The 18,848-nt window shown below is 41.7% G+C and overlaps 1 protein-coding gene across 3 annotated transcripts; it reads right to left on the reverse strand.

Moving 5' to 3' along the window:
• Positions 1-801: 801 nt before the first annotated feature.
• Positions 802-17,854, reverse strand: LOC311129719 (ras-related protein Rab-23-like). 3 transcript variants are annotated; one of them, XM_084162127.1, is made up of 8 exons: positions 17,309-17,854; positions 16,798-16,879; positions 14,807-15,047; positions 12,624-12,709; positions 10,509-10,665; positions 10,209-10,291; positions 10,009-10,101; positions 802-2,693 (listed from the first exon to the last, which is right to left on the reverse strand). In XM_084162127.1, the coding sequence occupies exons 3-8, from the start codon at positions 14,959-14,961 to the stop codon at positions 2,551-2,553; spliced, it is 717 nt and encodes a 238-aa protein (XP_084018253.1). In that variant the 5' UTR covers positions 14,962-15,047; positions 16,798-16,879; positions 17,309-17,854; the 3' UTR covers positions 802-2,550. The 3 variants fall into 3 exon arrangements, with proteins under 3 accessions (XP_084018253.1, XP_084018255.1, XP_084018254.1); XM_084162128.1 differs by lacking the exon at positions 802-2,693 and adding an exon at positions 2,875-4,220; XM_084162129.1 differs by lacking the exons at positions 802-2,693; positions 16,798-16,879 and adding an exon at positions 2,816-4,220 and having other exon boundaries at positions 17,309-17,839.
• Between the last annotated feature and the right edge of the window lie 994 nt (positions 17,855-18,848).

The following is an 18,848-nucleotide window of genomic DNA, read 5'->3' on the forward strand; positions in this document are numbered from 1 at the left end:
GACTCCAACCTAAGTGTATGTAAACTTCCGACTTCAACTGTACCTACACACTGCCTTATGTAGTTTCAAAAAGCACACAGGCTGTCACTCATTTAGGCATTTCAAAATACATCTAAATTGTTTTTGTTTAATCATCTTAATATGATAATTTACAGCTTAAGTGTTAATCATTGACATGGTATCTATTGACAGAAATGTTTTGCTACTCTCAGGTCATTACAGTAAACTTGGATTATAGGTCACAACCTAACTCAAAACAAAAGGTTAATATCTTAATATCTTTATGTAGGGATGTGTTTGGTACAGTACGTATGGAATTGTGAACAACCACTCCAGAAATAGCTAAAGTAACAGTATCTGTGAGAGCTCTTTGCTGTGACAGATGGCCACAGACATCATTAGAGACAATGTACTATGTCAATACATCATGAATAGGCATTTCACATGCAGGTGCAAAGGGAGCAAAATGCACAGCACATGCACGTACGGAATACTAGGCAGTCATTTTAGATTTAATAAATAAATATGATTGATGTATTCCACTTGCTGAAAGGCATTGTTATTCTACAATTTTGGAGGGATGGTCTCATTCCAATGTTTATACCTGTAATTCTAACAAACCACACACAATTGAAAAGGAGGGTAAATTAAACAATTATTATAAGTATAGCCAATACGTTCTTACATTAGTTTTTTTAAATGCATCATTTCAAATGTAAATTGTGTACAATAAAACTGTGTACGTCAAGATTTACAATCAGCCGTGTGTAAAGTGGAAATTACAGAAACTGTTGAAGAAAACAATGAAAATAGAGGCTTTATTTCTGCTAGATCACCATCAAACAGATTGTCAACAAAGCCGCAGGTGCAAGTACTGCATGTGTGGCACACCTTGAGACACTGTTAAATCAAAGTAATGCAAATTAACAAACTAGGTGAGATATACACTGTACCAACTACTTTGTGTCACACAATTCTGACAAAATGTAACATTTAGTTTAAAAGTATTTTGCCTGGTCCCAGGGATATAGTGCTCTTGCCTACTCCAAGCTGACCAATGTTTGGCATGACAATTCCATAAGAGTTGGAAAGAGAGCAGAAACAGACTGCCACCCAGGCTAGGTTATCTAGGTACAAACAAAGTTCATGGAAGCAGTATGTAATAAATCAGTAAGCCATCTGTAATAACATAACATCAGAATGGATTACAGTGATTCTCACAACACCTGAGTGAAAGCGCACTTGACCGTATATTATTTTATAAGAAATGGTAACTGATTGAATTATTAATGAATTAAATGGTCAATATAAACATTGTGTATTTTCAGGAGACAAAAAAGTATTAAACATATCATTGTTAAAGTGCCTTTAGTCCATTTTAACAAAATGGAAAATGTTAAATTTTTTACAAACAGCAACTGTTAAGGGATGGTGTGTGATTTACAATATTTACTGAGCAGGCGTCTTTAAAACAAACTAGTTAAATAAAACTATGTTTAAGATACACAATGAATGAGAATGTAAACATACATGGACAAGGCTTTGTGGCATTAACTGTGGTTCCATATTCATTCACTTGGAAAAACCAAACAAGGCAAGCATGCAAATTTTCATACAACATTTACTGATACCAAAACACAGGCTAAATATTAGAGTACCTTTTCAATATACAGTAGAATGTACTTATAACCATGGTGCCATTTTGATTTGTGAATAGTATTAACGGGTAACTGGAAGTTATAATGACGAGCACAGTATAAAGAATAATGAGACTTTCCTTTCTGTCCTAGAGTGAAATTAGAACAGGAATACTAGTCTTGCCTCAAAAGGCAACATAGCGGTCAGAGTGGAAACAGTACAGAACACTATCCAAGCATGATGACTAGGCGAGAAAACTAAGCCATTACAAAGCTATCCTGTAGTTCTGTTCATAATGTTAAGAACATTCAAACAAGAGACCATTAATTATGAGATCTGTTTTCACTCACACATAAAATGTGACATTTCTTTAGTAAACAATAATGTAGTGTTAATTTCTCCTGAAACTAACAAATACACAGTCCCAGTCAAAAGTTTGGACAAACCTACAAAAGTGTGTCCAAACTTTTGACTGGTACTGTATACTGAACAAAAATATAAACACAACATGTAAAGTGTTGGTCCCATGTTTCATAAGCTGAAATAAAACATCCTGGAAATGTTCCATATGCACAAAAAGCTTATTTCTTTCAAATTGTGCGCACAAATTTGTTTACATCCCTGTTAGTGAACATTTCTCCTTTACCAAGATAATCCATGCACCTGACTGGTGTGGCATATCAAGAAGCTCATTAAACAACATGATCATTACACAGGTGCACCTTGTGCTGAGGACAATAAAAGGCCACTAAAATGTGCAGTTTTATCACAACACAATGCCACAGATGTCTTAAGTTTTGAGGGAGCGTGCAATGGGCATGCTGACTGCAGGAATGTCCACGAGAGCTGTTGCCAGAGAATTTAATGTTCATTTCTCTACCATAAGCCGCCTCCAATGTCACTTTAGAGAATTTAGCAGTACGTCCAACTGGCCTCACAATCGCAGACCATGTGTAACCACGCCCGCCCAGGAACTCCACATCCAGCTTCTTCACCTGGGGGATTGTCTGAGACCAGCCACCCGGACAGCTGATGAAACTGAGGAGTATTTCTGTCTGTAATAAAGACATGTGGTGGGGAAAAACGAATTCTGATTGGCTGGGCCTGGCTCCCCAGTGGGTGGTCCTGTGCCCACCCATGGCTGCATCCCTGCCCAGTCATGTGACATCCATAGATTAGGGCCTAATTACTTTATTTCAATTGACTGATTTTCTTATATGAACTGTAACTCAGAATCATTGAAATTATTGCATGTTGCATTTATATTTTTGTTCAGTATAAATGTAACAAATATACATCTTAGACTCACAAATATGAGCACATTAAAGATGTTACAATTGTACCACAGTAGAAACAAATATAGCACAGATATGATTTAAATGCAGCAATATGTAACATGTAAACAATTGTGATTTCTAGTATCACATGAAACACCTGTGTGTGCTAACCAGATAAAGAGGGATATATTGATTGGTATGTTCTGTGTAACAAAACCCTCTTCACTGGCTCATCCATTCTATAAGATTAGTACATTTGATAATTTTGTGACTGAAGTAGAGGGCCTATTGTGTGAATTTCAAATTGTTTTGGTAATATAAGAGCACATTCTATTAGTCTTTGTTGTAATTCAATATTCTCATACAACTACCAATCACGCCTACCTTCCACTTTAAAATATGTACATTTCTTACAACAATAAAATGTTTAGAAACTATTTGGCACTATGTTAGGTTTTAGGCAACGCATTGTCTGCCAACATTGGTTAAACACTTAAAATTCATATAAAAATACCTTTCAGAAAACAATAAACAATTATGTCCAAGTCTTTATCCATGATATACAGCATATATTCAACCATATTCCATTAATATTTTAGAAAAAGATGGTACCAAATAATCTGTATATCTCTTACAATACAAACATATTGCACAGATGAACAGTCAAATGCACAAATGGTAAGCTGCAAAAGTCACATATGAACATACAAATATGTCTTGTTAGTGAACTAGAATGGAACCCTTCCCTACAACATGTTGAAGGGTGTAAATGGGAAAACCCTGCAATGCCCAACTACAATTTCCCAAAAGATATGCTTCAAGCATTCCATTCATGCTACAACATAGCGTCTGTGTTAGGTTTTCGTATCCATTGCAGCCACCAGGAGGACTATTGTTACTGTCGCCATTCTGGTGCTTTATATCTCATATCTATCTATGAGAATCAAAGGCTGGACTGGATCTGTAAAGATGCTCAAAGTCATGATAGGCAAAATGTGCAGGTGCAGATTAGATCTAGGTTGAGCTCAAACTGATATAACATACCATATCCTATGCAGACTTTGGTCTGTGAAAGAATGTACCCCTATAATACACAACCATTCATCAATTGAGACTCTTTCCCTCACATATGGCAGTCAAAACTTACAATATTGCAGGGAATGGATTGATTCTAAAGAAGACTGCAGCTACCGAAGAGGTTTTTGCTCTTCTTGGTCCTCTGTTTGTTAGGCCGCAAGCTGATGACTTCGCAGCCATTGCTGGAGTTCTGACTAGATAGGTTACTACTTGTGGTGTTGAAAACGCCTGTTAGGGTAGAGATGTGTTAATTAAGTGATACAACTTTTAAAAAATACTCATTTCTGACACGCAAAAGCTACTAAGAATATCCTAAGAGCACGCATATGAAATAGCCCTTGTATGTCTATGCGCGTGTTCTGAAAGATAAGTTGAGAATTATAATAAATACCGCTGTGATGTCATTCATTAGTCCAAATCTGTAGTTCACATCCTTATACAACAAAACTCATGCAATTTACAGTATGAAAGTTATTTTAAAAAAAATGTTTTAGGGGGTAGATCAGCTTTAATATTTCAGATAGATTGTAACTTCCATCAACGTAATTGTCTGCATCACTTCCAATCCCCCATGATTTTTTCTCTCGCATATACAGTGGGGAGAACAAGTATTTGATACACTGCCGATTTTGCAGGTTTTCCTACTTACAAAGCATGTAGAGGTCTGTAATTTTTATCATAGGTACACTTCAACTGTGAGAGACGGAATCTAAAACAAAAATCCAGAAAATCACATTGTATGATTTTTAAGTAATTAATTTGCATTTTATTGCATGACATAAGTATTTGATACATCAGAAAAACAGAACTTAATATTTGGTACAGAAACCTTTGTTTGCAATTACAGAGATCATACGTTTCCTGTAGGTCTTGACCAGGTTTGCACACACTGCAGCAGGGATTTTGGCCCACTCCTCCATACAGACCTTCTCCAGATCCTTCAGGTTTCGGGGCTGTCGCTGGGCAATACGGACTTTCAGCTCCCTCCAAAGATTTTCTATTGGGTTCAGGTCTGGAGACTGGCTAGGCCACTCCAGGACCTTGAGATGCTTCTTACGGAGCCACTCCTTAGTTGCCCTGGCTGTGTGTTTCGGGTCGTTGTCATGCTGGAAGACCCAGCCACGACCCATCTTCAATGCTCTTACTGATGGAAGGAGGTTTTCACTCAAAATCTCACGATACATGGCCCCATTCATTCTTTCCTTTACACGGATCAGTCGTCCTGGTCCCTTTGCAGAAAAACAGCCCCAAAGCATGATGTTTCCACCCCCTTGCTTCACAGTAGGTATGGTGTTCTTTGGATGCAACTCAGCATTCTTTGTCCTCCAAACACGACGAGTTGAGTTTTTACCAAAAAGTTCTATTTTGGTTTCATCTGACCATATGACATTCTCCCAATCCTCTTCTGGATCATCCAAATGCACTCTAGCAAACTTCAGACGGGCCTGGACATGTACTGGCTTAAGCAGGGGGACACGTCTGGCACTGCAGGATTTGAGTCCCTGGCGGCGTAGTGTGTTACTGATGGTAGGCTTTGTTACTTTGGTCCCAGCTCTCTGCAGGTCATTCACTAGGTCCCCCCGTGTGGTTCTGGGATTTTTGCTCACCGTTCTTGTGATCATTCTGACCCCACGGGGTGAGATCTTGCGTGGAGCCCCAGATCGAGGGAGATTATCAGTGGTCTTGTATGTCTTCCATTTCCTAATAATTGCTCCCACAGTTGATTTCTTCAAACCAAGCTGCTTACCTATTGCAGATTGAGTCTTCCCAGCCTGGTGCAGGTCTACAATTTTGTTTCTGGTGTCCTTTGACAGCTCTTTGGTCTTGGCCATAGTGGAGTTTGGAGTGTGACTGTTTGAGGTTGTGGACAGGTGTCTTTTATACTGATAACACGTTTAAACAGGTGCCATTAATACAGGTAACGAGTGGAGGACAGAGGAGCCTCTTAAAGAAGAAGTTACAGTTCTGTGAGAGCCAGAAATCTTGCTTGTTTGTAGGTGACCAAATACTTATATTCCACCATAATTTGCAAATAAATTCATAAAAAATCCTACAATGTGATTTTCTGGAATTTTTTTCCTCAATTTGTCTGTCATAGTTGACGTGTACCTATGATGAAAATTACAGGCCTCTCATCTTTTTAAGTGGGAGAACTTGCACAATTGGTGGCTGACTAAATACTTTTTCCCCCCACTGTATCTTGCTTATTGAGAATGTGCCTCGCACATACAATACAATTTATAGGAGCCTAATATAATTTTTTCAGGACAAGTGCGAATGTAATGCGTAAAAGACATTTAGGCCTACATGTTAAAGCCAACTAGAACGATGTGGACTGCAAAAACGCCAAACATATTTAGCAAAACTGGATGCATTCTACTGTGAGAATATTCTGTGCCCTCCAGCCGAATTGGAGTTGATGATTACGCAAATACCGTCAATAGCCTACACAACCGCATGCAGTATTAAGCCATGGACAACGTTCATTGCCCAAGTGAGTGGTCAAGCCCTCGCCACACCTACAACTTATTTATTAATCAAAACCCAGCCCTTTTGCGCCACCGCCAGCTATTGCGCACGATTCCCGCTGTGAAAATACCCACAACTCGAACCCACAACTAGAAAGCACCATGTGGCTGTGCTAAGATTTACCATTAGGTACAGTGCATTCGGAAAGTATTCAGACTCCTTGACTTTTTCCACATTTTGTTACGTTACAGCCTTATTCTTGGGTATGACGCTACAACCTTGGCACACCTGTATTTTTTAAATTTTTTATTTAACCTTTATTTAACCAGGTAAGCCAGTTGAGAACAAGTTCTCATTTACAACTGCGACCTGGCCAAGATAAAGCAAAGCAGTGCGATAAAAACAACAAGAGTTACATATGGGGTAAAACAAAACAAAGTCAAAAATACAACAGAAATAAGTATATATACAGTGTGTGCAAATGTAGCAAGTTATGGAGGTAAGGCAATAAATAGGCTATAGTGCAAAATAATTACAATTAGTATTAACACTGGAATGATAGATGTGCAAGAGATGATGTGCAAATAGAGATACTGGGGTACAAATGAGCAAAATAAATAACAATATAGGGATGAGGTAGTTGGGCGGGCTAATTTCAGATGGGCTGTGTACAGGTGCAGTGATCGGTAAGGTGCTCTGACAACTGATGCTTAAAGTTAGTGAGGGAGATAAGTGTCTCCAGCTTCAGAGATTTTTGCAATTTGTTCCAGTCATTGGCAGCAGAGAACTGGAAGGAATGGCGGCCAAAGGAGGTGTTGGCTTTGGGGATGACCAGTGAGATATACCTGCTGGAGCGCATACTACGGGTGGGTGTTGCTATGGTGACCAATGAGCTAAGATAAGGCGGGGATTTGCCTAGCAGTGATTTATAGATGGCCTGGAGCCAGTGGGTTTGGCGACGAATATGTAGTGAGGACCAGCCAACAAGAGCGTACAGGTCACAGTGGTGGGTAGTATATGGGGCTTTGGAGACAAAACGGATGGCACTGTGATAGACTACATCCAATTTGCTGAGTAGAGTGTTGGAGGCTATTTTGTAAATGACATCACCGAAGTCAAGGATCGGTAGGATAGTCAGTTTTACGAGGGCATGTTTGGCAGCATGAGTGAAGGAGGCTTTGTTGCGAAATAGGAAACCGATTCTAGATTTAACTTTGGATTGGAGATTCTTAATGTGAGTCTGGAAGGAGAGTTTACAGTCTAACCAGACACCTAGGTATTTGTAGTTGTCCACATACTCTAGGTCAGACCCGTCGAGAGTAGTGATTCTAGTCGGGTGGGCGGGTGCAAGCAGCGTTCGGTTGAAGAGCATGCATTTAGTTTTACTAGTGTTTAAGAGCAGTTGGAGGCTACTGAAGGAGTGTTGTATGGCATTGAAGCTCGTTTGGAGGTTTGTTAACACAGTGTCCAATGAAGGGCCAGATGTATACAAAATGGTGTCGTCTGCGTAGAGGTGGATCTGAGAGTCACCAGCAGCAAGAGCGACGTCATTGATATACACAGAGAAAAGAGTCGGCCCAAGAATTGAACCCTGTGGCACCCCCATAGAGACTGCCATAGGTCCAGACAACAGGCCCTCCGATTTGACACATTGAACTCTATCAGAGAAGTAGTTGGTGAACCAGGCGAGGCAGTCATTTGAGAAACCAAGGCTATTTAGTCTGCCAATAAGAATGCGGTGGTTGACAGAGTCGAAAGCCTTGGCCAGGTCAATGAAAACGGCTGCACAGTACTGTCTATTATCGATCGCGGTTATAATATCGTTTAGGACCTTGAGCGTGGCTGAAGTGCACCCATGACCAGCTCGGAAACCGGATTGCATAGCGGATTTGGGGAGTTTCTTCCATTCTTCTTTGCAGATCCTCTCAAGCTCTGTCAGGTTGGATGGGGAGCATTGCCGCACAGCTATTTTCAGGTCTCTCCAGAGATGTTCGATCGGGTTCAAGTCCGGACTCTGGATGGGCCACTCAAGGACATTCAGAGACTTGTCCCGAAGCCACTCCTGCGTTGTCTTGGCTGTGTGCTTAGGGTCGTTGTCCTGTTGGAAGGTGAACCGTCGCCCCAGTCTGAGGTCCTGAGCAGGTTTTCATCAAGGATCGCTCTGTACTTTGCTCCTTTCATCTTTCCCTCAATCCTGTCTAGTCTCCCAGTCCCTGCCGCTGAAAAACATCCCCACAGCATGATGCTGCCACCACCATGCTTCACTGTAGGGATGGAGTCAGGTTTCCTCCAGACCTGACACTTAGCATTCAGGCCAAAGAGTTCAATCTTGGTTTCATCAGACCAGAGAATCTTGTTTATCATGGTCAGAGTCTTTTGGGCTGTCATGTGGCTTTTACTGAGGATTCGCTTCCATCTGGCCACTCTACCATAAAGGCCTGATTGGTGGAGTGCTGCAGAGATGGTTGCCCTTCTGGAAGGTTCTCCCATCTCCACAGAGGAACTCTAGAGCACTGTCAGAGTGACCATCGGGTTCTTGTTCACCTCCCTGACCAAGGCCCTTCTTCCTTGATTGCTCAGTTTGGCAGGGCGGCCAGCTCTAGGAAGAGTCTTGGTGGTTCCAAACTTATTCCATTTAAGAATGATGGAGGCCACTGTGTTCTTGAGGACCTTCAATGCTGCAGACATTTTTTGGTACCCTTCTCCAGACCTGTGACTCGACACAATCCTGTCTCGGAGCTCTACGGACAATTCCTTCAACCGCATGGCTTGGTTTTTGCTCTGACATGCACTGTCAACTGTGGGACGTTACATAGACAGGTGTGTGCCTTTCCAAATCATGTCCAATCAATTGAATTTACCACAGGTGGACTCCAATCAAGTTGTAGAAACATCTCAAGGATGATCAATGGAAACAGGATGCACCTGAGCTCAATTTCGAGTCTCATAGCAAATAGTCTGAATACTTATGTAAATAAGGTATCTGTTTTTAATACATTTGCAAATAAATTCTAAAAACCTGTTTTCACTTTGTCATTATGGGGTATTGTGTGTAGATTGCTGAGGAAAATGTTTTATTTAATCCATTTTAGAATAAGGCTGTAACGTAACAAAATGTGGAACAAGTCAAGGGGTCTGAATACTTTCCGAAGGCACTGTACATTTTGTTAAAAGAGAGCCCGGAGACAGACTTCTTACTCAATACCCTTTTTTGGTCTTATGTTGTATGAACTCTACATTTTACATGAATGTTTTCATGTTACTGAATGTAATTGACAAATGAGAAATGTATAGTAAAGATAAAATGTAAATGTTATGCATAATGTGTCTCATATTTTATTATTTTCTTGGTAAGAAGCATTTCAATGTGGGCATGTTCATGTACAATTTCCAAGAGTGTAAGGGTTTAATGTTGTTGGTGGAAAAAACAGATCCAAAATGCTAACTGTCATTGCAGAACTAGCAGTACTAGACAAATCCCTCTGTGGCATTGTACAAATCAGTCCCAGAGGTTTGGACTACCTGGCGTGGTTATCAGGATGCTTACCAATTTTATTGCCTGCTGTATGCACTGCCTCAGGTTCCTCTGCTGTTTGCCGCTTGAGTCGCTGCAGATACTTATCTGCTAGGTATTTGAAAACTGAAAAGAAGAAATGGTAGAAATTTAAATTTGGGGTGATTCCCATTGCATCCTTCCTAACATAAGTTATTTTAACTGGTCAGTTGTACACATTTTCTGCATCTCACCCTCATTGACATTGAGGTCCTCCTTTACGGAGGTTCGGTAAAACCTCAACTTGAGCTTCTTGGCCAGACCTTCTGCCTCCTCGCTATAGTACCAGGAGAAAAAGATCATGATTAACTGTAAGTCGCTCTGGATAAGAGCGTCTGCTAAATGACTAAAATGTAAAATGTAAAAAAAATTACTGATAAATTCTGCCATGCTTGAAATATCAGAATATCTAATGAAGACGTACGTTCTACAAGCCATGCATCTTATACAACAGGCCAAGTTCAAGAAGGGAAATGGGTCACAGGAAGTGTTACTTTTTGATCATCGTGTCATCCAGAAGGTCTATCTTGTTCTGCACCAGGACAGTGGGGATGTCTCCCACCTCTATCTCCACCTTCTCCCACCAGCTGCTGATCGCCTCGAACGACTCCCTGTCGGTGGTGGAGAAGACCAGTACACACGCCTGGGCACCTGAAACACATACAAAGAGCAGCTGTCACCACAATGCTAAGAAATGCTGGATCTTCACACAGTTACAGTGGGGAGAACAAGTATTTGATACACTGCCGATTTTGCAGGTTTTCCTACTTACAAAGCATGTAGAAGTCTGTAATTTTTATCATAGGTACACTTCAACTGTGAGAGACAGAATCTAAAACAAAAAAAACAGAAAATCACATTGTATGATTTTTAAGTAATTAATTTGCATTTTATTGCATGACATAAGTATTTGATTATCTACCAACCAGTAAGAATTCCGGCTCTCACAGACCTGTCAGTTTTTCTTTAAGAAGCCCTCCTGTTCTCCACTCATTACCTGTATTAACTGCACCTGTTTGAACTCGTTACCTGTATAAAAGACACCTGTCCACACACTCAATCAAACAGACTCCAACCTCTCCACAATGGCCAAGACCAGAGAGCTGTGTAAGGACATCAGGGATAAAATTGTAGACCTGCACAAGGCTGGGATGGGCTACAGGACAATAGGCAAGCAGCTTGGTGAGAAGGCAACAACTGTTTGCGCAATTATTAGAAAATGGAAGAAGTTCAAGATGACGGTCAATCACCCTCGGTCTGGGGCTCCATGCAAGATCTCACCTCGTGGGGCATCAATGATTATGAGGAAGGTGAGGGATCAGCCCAGAACTACACGGCAGGACCTAGTCAATGACCTGAAGAGAGCTGGGACCACTGTCTCAAAGAAAACCATTAGTAACACACTACGCCGTCATGGATTAAAATCCTGCAGCGCACGCAAGGTCTCCCTGCTCAAGCCAGCGCATGTCCAGGCCCGTCTGAAGTTTGCCAATGACCATCTGGATGATCCAGAGGAGGAATGGGAGAAGGTCATGTGGTCTGATGAGACAAAAATAGAGCTTTTTGGTCTAAACTACACTCGCCGTGTTTGGAGGAAGAAGAAGGATGAGTACAACCCCAAGAACACCATCCCAACCGTGAAGCATGGAGGTGGAAACATCATTCTTTGGGGATGCTTTTCTGCAAAGGGGACAGGACGACTGCACCGTATTGAGGGGAGGATGGATGGGGCCATGTATCGCGAGATCTTGGCCAACAACCTCCTTCCCTCAGTAAGAGCATTGAAGATGGGTCGTGGCTGGGTCTTCCAGCATGACAACGACCCGAAACACACAGCCAGGGCAACTAAGGAGTGGCTCCGTAAGAAGCATCTCAAGGTCCTGGAGTGGCCTAGCCAGTCTCCAGACCTGAACCCAATAGAACATCTTTGGAGGGAGCTGAAAGTCCGTATTGCCCAGCGACAGCCCCGAAACCTGAAGGGTCTGTATGGAGGAGTGGGCCAAAATCCCTGCTGCTGTGTGTGCAAACCTGGTCAAGACCTACAGGAAACGTATGATCTCTGTAATTGCAAACAAAGGTTTCTGTACCAAATATTAAGTTCTGCTTTTCTGATGTATCAAATACTTATGTCATGCAATAAAATGCAAATTAATTACTTAAAAATCATACAATGTGATTTTCTGGAATTTTGTTTTAGATTCAGTCTCTCACAGTTGAAGTGTACCTATGATAAAAATTACAGACCTCTACATGCTTTGTAAGTAGGAAAACCTGCAAAATCGGCAGTGTATCAAATACTTGTTCTCCCCACTGTATGTTGTGGTACATAAGAAGAAGCTTTCGAATCAAATAACTGATTAGTATTCTTTTATTTTTTTATGTATTATTTATATTGTTCAATTTCCATACACACCAGTTTGTATTTCTTGTGTTTTGTTTTAACAGAAATAAAATATGGACATAATGTTAGTTGGATCGTTCCCTGTGAGGTCATCTTGGTGCAGTTCGACAGCTAAATCCATTCTGAAAAATGACCTGAAACATGAGAGGTTGTCTGACAGACCCAGTGGAGGAGTATCATGTCCTTCCCTGGAAGTGAGGAGTCTTACCGCGGTAGTAGGCCTTGGTGATGGCGTCAAACTCTTCCTGCCCTGCGGTGTCCCACAACATCAATCTCACGTCTTCATCATTCACTCTGGGAAAGGAACAGAAAAGGGAGTTTAAATACTTTGTATTGTGTGTATACATTTCTATACCTGAAACTATTCATTTAACAGTTCTGCACTAGAAGAGGGATAGTGTACTGACTGTCAAATGTCCTCCACACCTTTATTGCCGTATAAAAAAACAATACTTTAAGCCTTCAGTGAGCGGACCTTCATCTGGCTATTCTGCCTGTATTATTCAATGCAGTTAGAGTTACAATGTTTTCAGGGTTCTCTCTGGCATTTCCTGAGAATAACTATGCCTCCTTATACATCTGGGCACTGCATGTCCATTATCTGTGACCAAAGCCATTATCATGCCTTATTCATAAACAGCTGAATGAAATACCGCTTGACACTTTACATGCAAGTTATGGGTTTGCTTCACATCTGTTAAGCATAAAAATAAGGAAAAATACTTACTGGAACGATAAGGAAAATTAGTGGCTTTGGGAAGCAATTTATATATTAATTTTTTACCCCCTTTTCGTGAAATCCAAATTGGTAGTTACAGTCTTGTCCCATCGCTGCAACTCCCGTACGGACACGGGAGAGGCAAAGGTCGAGAGCCATGCATCCTCCGAAACACGACCCTGCCAAGCCGCACTGCTTCTTGACACACTGCTCGCTTAACCCGGAAGCCAGCAGCACCAATGTGTCGGAGGAAACACAGTACAACTGGCGACCGTGCCAGCGTGCATTTGCCCGGCCCGCCACAGGAGTTGCTAGAGCGCGATGGGACAAGGACATCCCGGCCAGCCAAACCCTCCCCTAACCCGGACGACGCTGGGCCAATTGTGCACCGCCTCTCCCGGTCGCGGCCGGCTGAGACACAGCCCAGGATCTAACCCGGGTCTGTAGTGACGCCTCAAGCACTGTGATGCAGTGCCTTAGACCGTGCGCCACTCGGGAGGCGGAAGCACATTTTTTTTGCGTTAGGCCAAAACCTTAAGGTCTTTCTCGAGCCAAAACACAGTTACCTAAAACAGTTTCAGTTAGACATGGATGACAGGGATCTCTTATAAAATAACATTTTAAGAGATGGTCTGTGCAGCCAGAATGCGTGTATTTTGATTTCAGTGATCACTTAGGACAGAGGTTCTCAAACCTCTCCTGGGGACCCCCAGTCGTTCCATGTATTTGATCTAGGCCTATTCCAGAGCTAGCACAGCCGATTCAACTTGCCAACTTATCATCAAGCCCTTGACTAAGTGAATCAAGTGAGTTAGTTCAGGGCTACAACCAAATTGTGAAACGTCTGGGGGTCGCGAGGAGAGGTTTGAAAACCACTGACTTAGGACTCAGTACGGTCCCCTAGATCTCTGGGTATGGCTGCTATTGTAATATACCTCCTTGTCGGAGTGTACTGTATGTATGCATACATGTAAGAGTTGTACTTTGTATTTTGATGCATCTTCAGTGGTCCCTTTCAGCTTCAATATGCTCCCCTAGGTCTCTAGGCATGGCTGCGATTGTAATATAACCTTGCCATATTGTACCGTATGTATACACTGAGCATACCAAACATTAGGAACACTTTCCTTTATTGAGTTGCACCCCCCCTTTTGCCATCAGAACAGCCTCAATTCGTTGTGGCACGGACTCTACAAGGTGTTGAAAGCGTGTCATAGGGATACTGGCCATTGTTGACTCCAATGCTTCCCACAGTTGTGTCAAGTTGGCTGGATGTCCTTTGGGTGGTGGACCATTCTTGATATACACGGAAAATTGGTGTGAAAAACCCAGCAGTGTTGCAGTTCTTGACACAAACCGGTGCGCCTGGCACCTACCCTGTTCAAAGGCACTTAAATGTTTTGTCTTGCCCATTCACCCTCTGAATGGCACACATACACAATCCATGTCTCAATTGTCTTAAGGTCTAAAGATCCTTATTTAACCTGCCTCCTCCCCTTCATCTACATTGATTGAAGTGGATTTAACATGTGACAACAATAAGGGATCATAACTTTCACTTGGATTCACCTTGTCAGTCTGTCAAGGAAAGAGCAGGTGTTCTTAATGTTTTGTATATTCAGTGTATTTACATAGGCTATGTATGACACACTGCCAATAGAAAATCTCCTTACAGTATCTGCCTCTCCAGGAAGTCCACACCAATGGTCTTCTTGTAGTCCTTGGTGAAGATGCCCTTGCAGTAGCGCTGGATCATGCTGGACTTCCCCACCGCACCATTGCCCACTACCACCACCTTGATGGCCACTTCCATGTCCTCCTCTAACATGGCTGTATGTTGCTGGGCTTTCCTAACACTTCCAGGCAGTCTGGTGTTGCTTCAGGGGGGCTGGCACTGGATCAGTTAGACACCTCCTGAAAGAGAAACAACGATACAAACTTACGTTTTACATATTGATAAACCTGACTTAAGGTCTTATTGTTATTTTCTCTGCACAAACCTGCGTCGTTCTGCAGCTCGAACATCCAAGTTATATTCTCGCTGACTGACGAGCCTAGCCCACATAAAAACATCCTTCTGTTTGTTCAGCAATATGATGTACTTTGTTTAGATGAGGAGAACACTTTCTACCTCACTGCTCCTCAGTCTTCCCACAAAACCATCACTTGCTGGCCCGCCGGTCTGCTGTTTTACAGCTGAGTGTAAATATTAGCCAGTGCATCAATTTTACATTTTAGTCTTTTAGCAGACGCTCTTATCCAGAGCGACTTACAGTAGTGCGTGCATACATTTTCAGGCTGCAGCCCTCTGAGGTAACGTCAGCTGATGGGTTCCTCGTCCTTACATGCTAGTCAGCTTCACTTAGCTCAGTCACTGCCTCCGTCTTTCTGCTCCCACACACTTTTCCATTAGGTAGCTGCCTGGGCCTGGCTGGCTGCCTGGGCCTGGCTAGGAGAGGGTGTAGCTGACGTGGCAGGGATTAAAGTGTTGAGGGAACTGACAATTTAGCTAAATCCCAGATCTCCTGGATATGAACAGGCAAACATCCCCACGACTCCACCCATGACAGCCCAAACCCTTTGCCTGGTAATGTGATCGACAATATCACAACATGTTGGCCTAAACAAAGTATTAGCTTTGTAGTAAAATAATACTAGAGGCTAGTGCTATGGGCCTATCGTTATCAGTGACCTTAAGTCCAAACAAAACATTGTGTTCACTGGGTTTGACTTAACCTCAGACTATGCAAGGAATGTGTTGTTGATCTGTCTTGGGTTCCACGGCACACAAAGCCAAGGTGGGCCTTTTTCCTGAATTTAAACTTTCAGAGCTGTTTGTTATCCTTAGCTAGTCCGATTCATAAAGTGGATGATCCGAAATCCAAACCCCACTGTAAACGGGCTGGTGTCTCAACCACAATGAAACCACTACCTTGATACCTATTAACCAAGCCATGTCCTTGTGTAACCTAAATTGAACACAACAAGCAAAGCTTATACAGACAAACATGGAATATTCTAGGTAGATGAGGCTACTAGGCGACTGGAATGCCCACAGATTGAGTTACAAAGTAGAGCCTCTCCCGCAACGTCTCACCAAAGGTAACTGAATACAGCGCTGGCTGTAACTTAGCTGCATGCAAGGACACATCAGCTTCGATTTTGCAAACTCTGTTGAAGTGACATGCACTTAAAGGAATTCTGCTCAAATTCAGCAGATGCAGCAAACCTTGCCAGAACGGGATGTTTCACTGTATTAAAACATATTCCCTTACATTGACTCTTCAAATATGCTCTGACTGGCTAGATTTAGCATAAAATAAGACATTTGTCTTAGAGGAACATGCTGGTATGTCTAGGCCTACCTGTAGACTGCATAGTTATTAGCCTGACAAACTGGTAACTAGGCATTCATCCACAGTGCTTGCGTAAACACTCCATTAAGGTGGTCACAATGGCCTACTTTAAATTGGTAAATTGGAAGACAGTTAATTGACAAATTGCAGAACATCAACAGCAGCTGCTGATGAGGTTCACTTTAGAATGACCCCACTAAACAACATCTAGCTACAGTTTGTACGCCAGATATGTGATAACTATGTTTCCATTACTGGGCGTTACAGGTTTGATTATACAAAACGCTGCCATAGATTTTTCAACTAACCTGCTCTTGGCGATAAGGTCTTTGTTCTCAACTTCTGGGAAAAAGGTATCTTATAAATGTCCGTGTCCAGTTACAGGTGGTTCTACAAAAAAAAAAAAAAAAAACTGAGAAAGATATTAAATACATGTTTTGTACCTGTAACGCCCAGTAAAGCAAACATAGTTATCACATATCTGGCGTAGAAACTGTAGCTAGACATCATCACCAGGGAATTCTGCATGCAGTGAGCTGAGAGAGGATGGGGCATATTGCAAAGGTTTAGGACTTGCTGAACAGTGTTTGAAAAAAAGTGTTTTTTAAATCCACGAAATAAATTTACAAGATGTGACATTCATGCAAGCTGATGATTTCACAGTAACGTTAATAGCTAGCTAGTATTAATGTTATTTCTGATCGGTGGCTGTCCAAAGATTGATACACATTCTCCCTCATGAGGAACACTGAAACAATATCTGGGACAACGACTGGCAACAATTGTATCATTTTGAGTGATAAACTAATTGTTTCTTACCGGCATTACAGTTACATGACTGTGCGACTCTTGCAGCTGCAACCGTTCTTATTATACCTCAGTTGCTGCAACAGGACTACAAAATAGAATTGCTGCGCAATGAAAGAGAAATAACGGCTGTTTTTTTCCCCTGGCCCAAAATAATTATAACAAGTTATAATGAAAACTGTACCGTAGTAACAATGTAAATCGTTGTAATAATTTGAAACGCTAATTTAGCTCGCTATCTCGCTAAACTAAAGAACGATATATTGTCCGGCCTCCACGTTCAGCTAACGGTAGGTAGCGCGTCTCCTCCGCGTAGCTACAAATAACACCTAGCTGGGCTTGCTACTAGCACTTTAACGTTTGCCAATGTCATAAATCATTCAACAATAACTAGCGAAAACTATCATGACGTTGACACAAAAAAGAAATGAATATCAAAGCTTTTCATCGATGTAATAAGTCGTCTAATTCTATTTCACAAAGCGACGATTTAAAATCAAGACATTTTGGTTGCCTTGCTAGCTGTTTGCTTGGCTCGCCCACAAACTGCAAGCTACCACAGCCACAAAGTCATTATGGCTAAACCCCGCCTTTTTCTATAATTGATTTTCCTAAAATCTGATTTTAAACCTAACCCTAACCTTAACCACACTTCTAACCTTATACATAACCCTAACCTTAAATGAAGACCAAAAAGCTAATTTTAGTTTCCATGCATTTTTACTTTGTGGCTGGGTTACTAGTGACAACCTACAACTGCAGTCCGGTTGCTATAAACGCTTTTAGTTTCCGGTAGCTAGAAGATCCACCGTTCACTGCAACTCTCTTCTGTCCCTGGGTCAGTTTCTGAAATACAACGCGTGTAAAATACCATACTCCTAGCTGATCTTGTCTGTTTGTGGCCAGGTTATGTCGTGATTAAATTACAAATTACTTCACAGATTGTGTGGCTACTCCCGCTATACACTGATCAATGGTCAGTTTTCCTAGTTATATTTTTCCATCCACCTCGGAGTTTGCGGGACGGGTGTTCTGATCCTAGATCTGTGGTTAGAGGTGGAAGAATGTCATGAGAGACAGAGTCGGCGTCACAGACAGAAGGGGTAACACATATAAAGCTGAAGCATCCGTTTAGAAAGTCGAGGGTAGTGGTAGAGGATGAAACTGGGCCAACATTCTGCGAATTGTCTCATCGATTAAACATCTATCTCAATACATTTGTCTGTTCCCAAAACTACAATCTGTTATGAACACAGTGAACTACGTTTTATAGACTTGACGCTTTGCCAAAGTAAAAAAAAATGGCGTTGTTTATAAGGAGTGCAAGGTCGAATTACGTTTGTGCACACGCGCACTTCATAGAGGAGGCGTTCCCTAACGGAAATATGGAAATATATACTACAACGCGCCAATAGGATCTCGCTAGCTCGTGCTTGGCTTTGCCCCACCTACTTGCTTGTTCTGCCCACTGTGCTTAATTTGCTCCCACTTTAAACGAGACAGATGAATTATCTTGGGTTAATAATAAATATCTTTGTCAACGTGGTAAAAA

This window comes from Coregonus lavaretus (assembly GCF_964263955.1).
Source record: "Coregonus lavaretus genome assembly, chromosome: 1".
Taxonomy (NCBI): Eukaryota; Metazoa; Chordata; class Actinopteri; order Salmoniformes; family Salmonidae; genus Coregonus; species Coregonus lavaretus.

Bases quoted from the DNA above. Each gene is read 5' to 3' on its own strand.
- LOC311129719 (XM_084162127.1), bottom strand. From the start codon at position 14,961: ATGTTAGAGGAGGACATGGAAGTGGCCATCAAGGTGGTGGTAGTGGGC. The intron at 10,666-12,623 runs GTAAGACTCCTC...TATGTGTTTCAG, and splicing joins CACCAAGGCCTACTACCGCG to GTGCCCAGGCGTGTGTACTG. The intron at 2,694-10,008 runs GTAAGCATCCTG...TCTTTATTACAG, and splicing joins TACAGCAGGCAATAAAATTG to ACAGAAATACTCCTCAGTTT.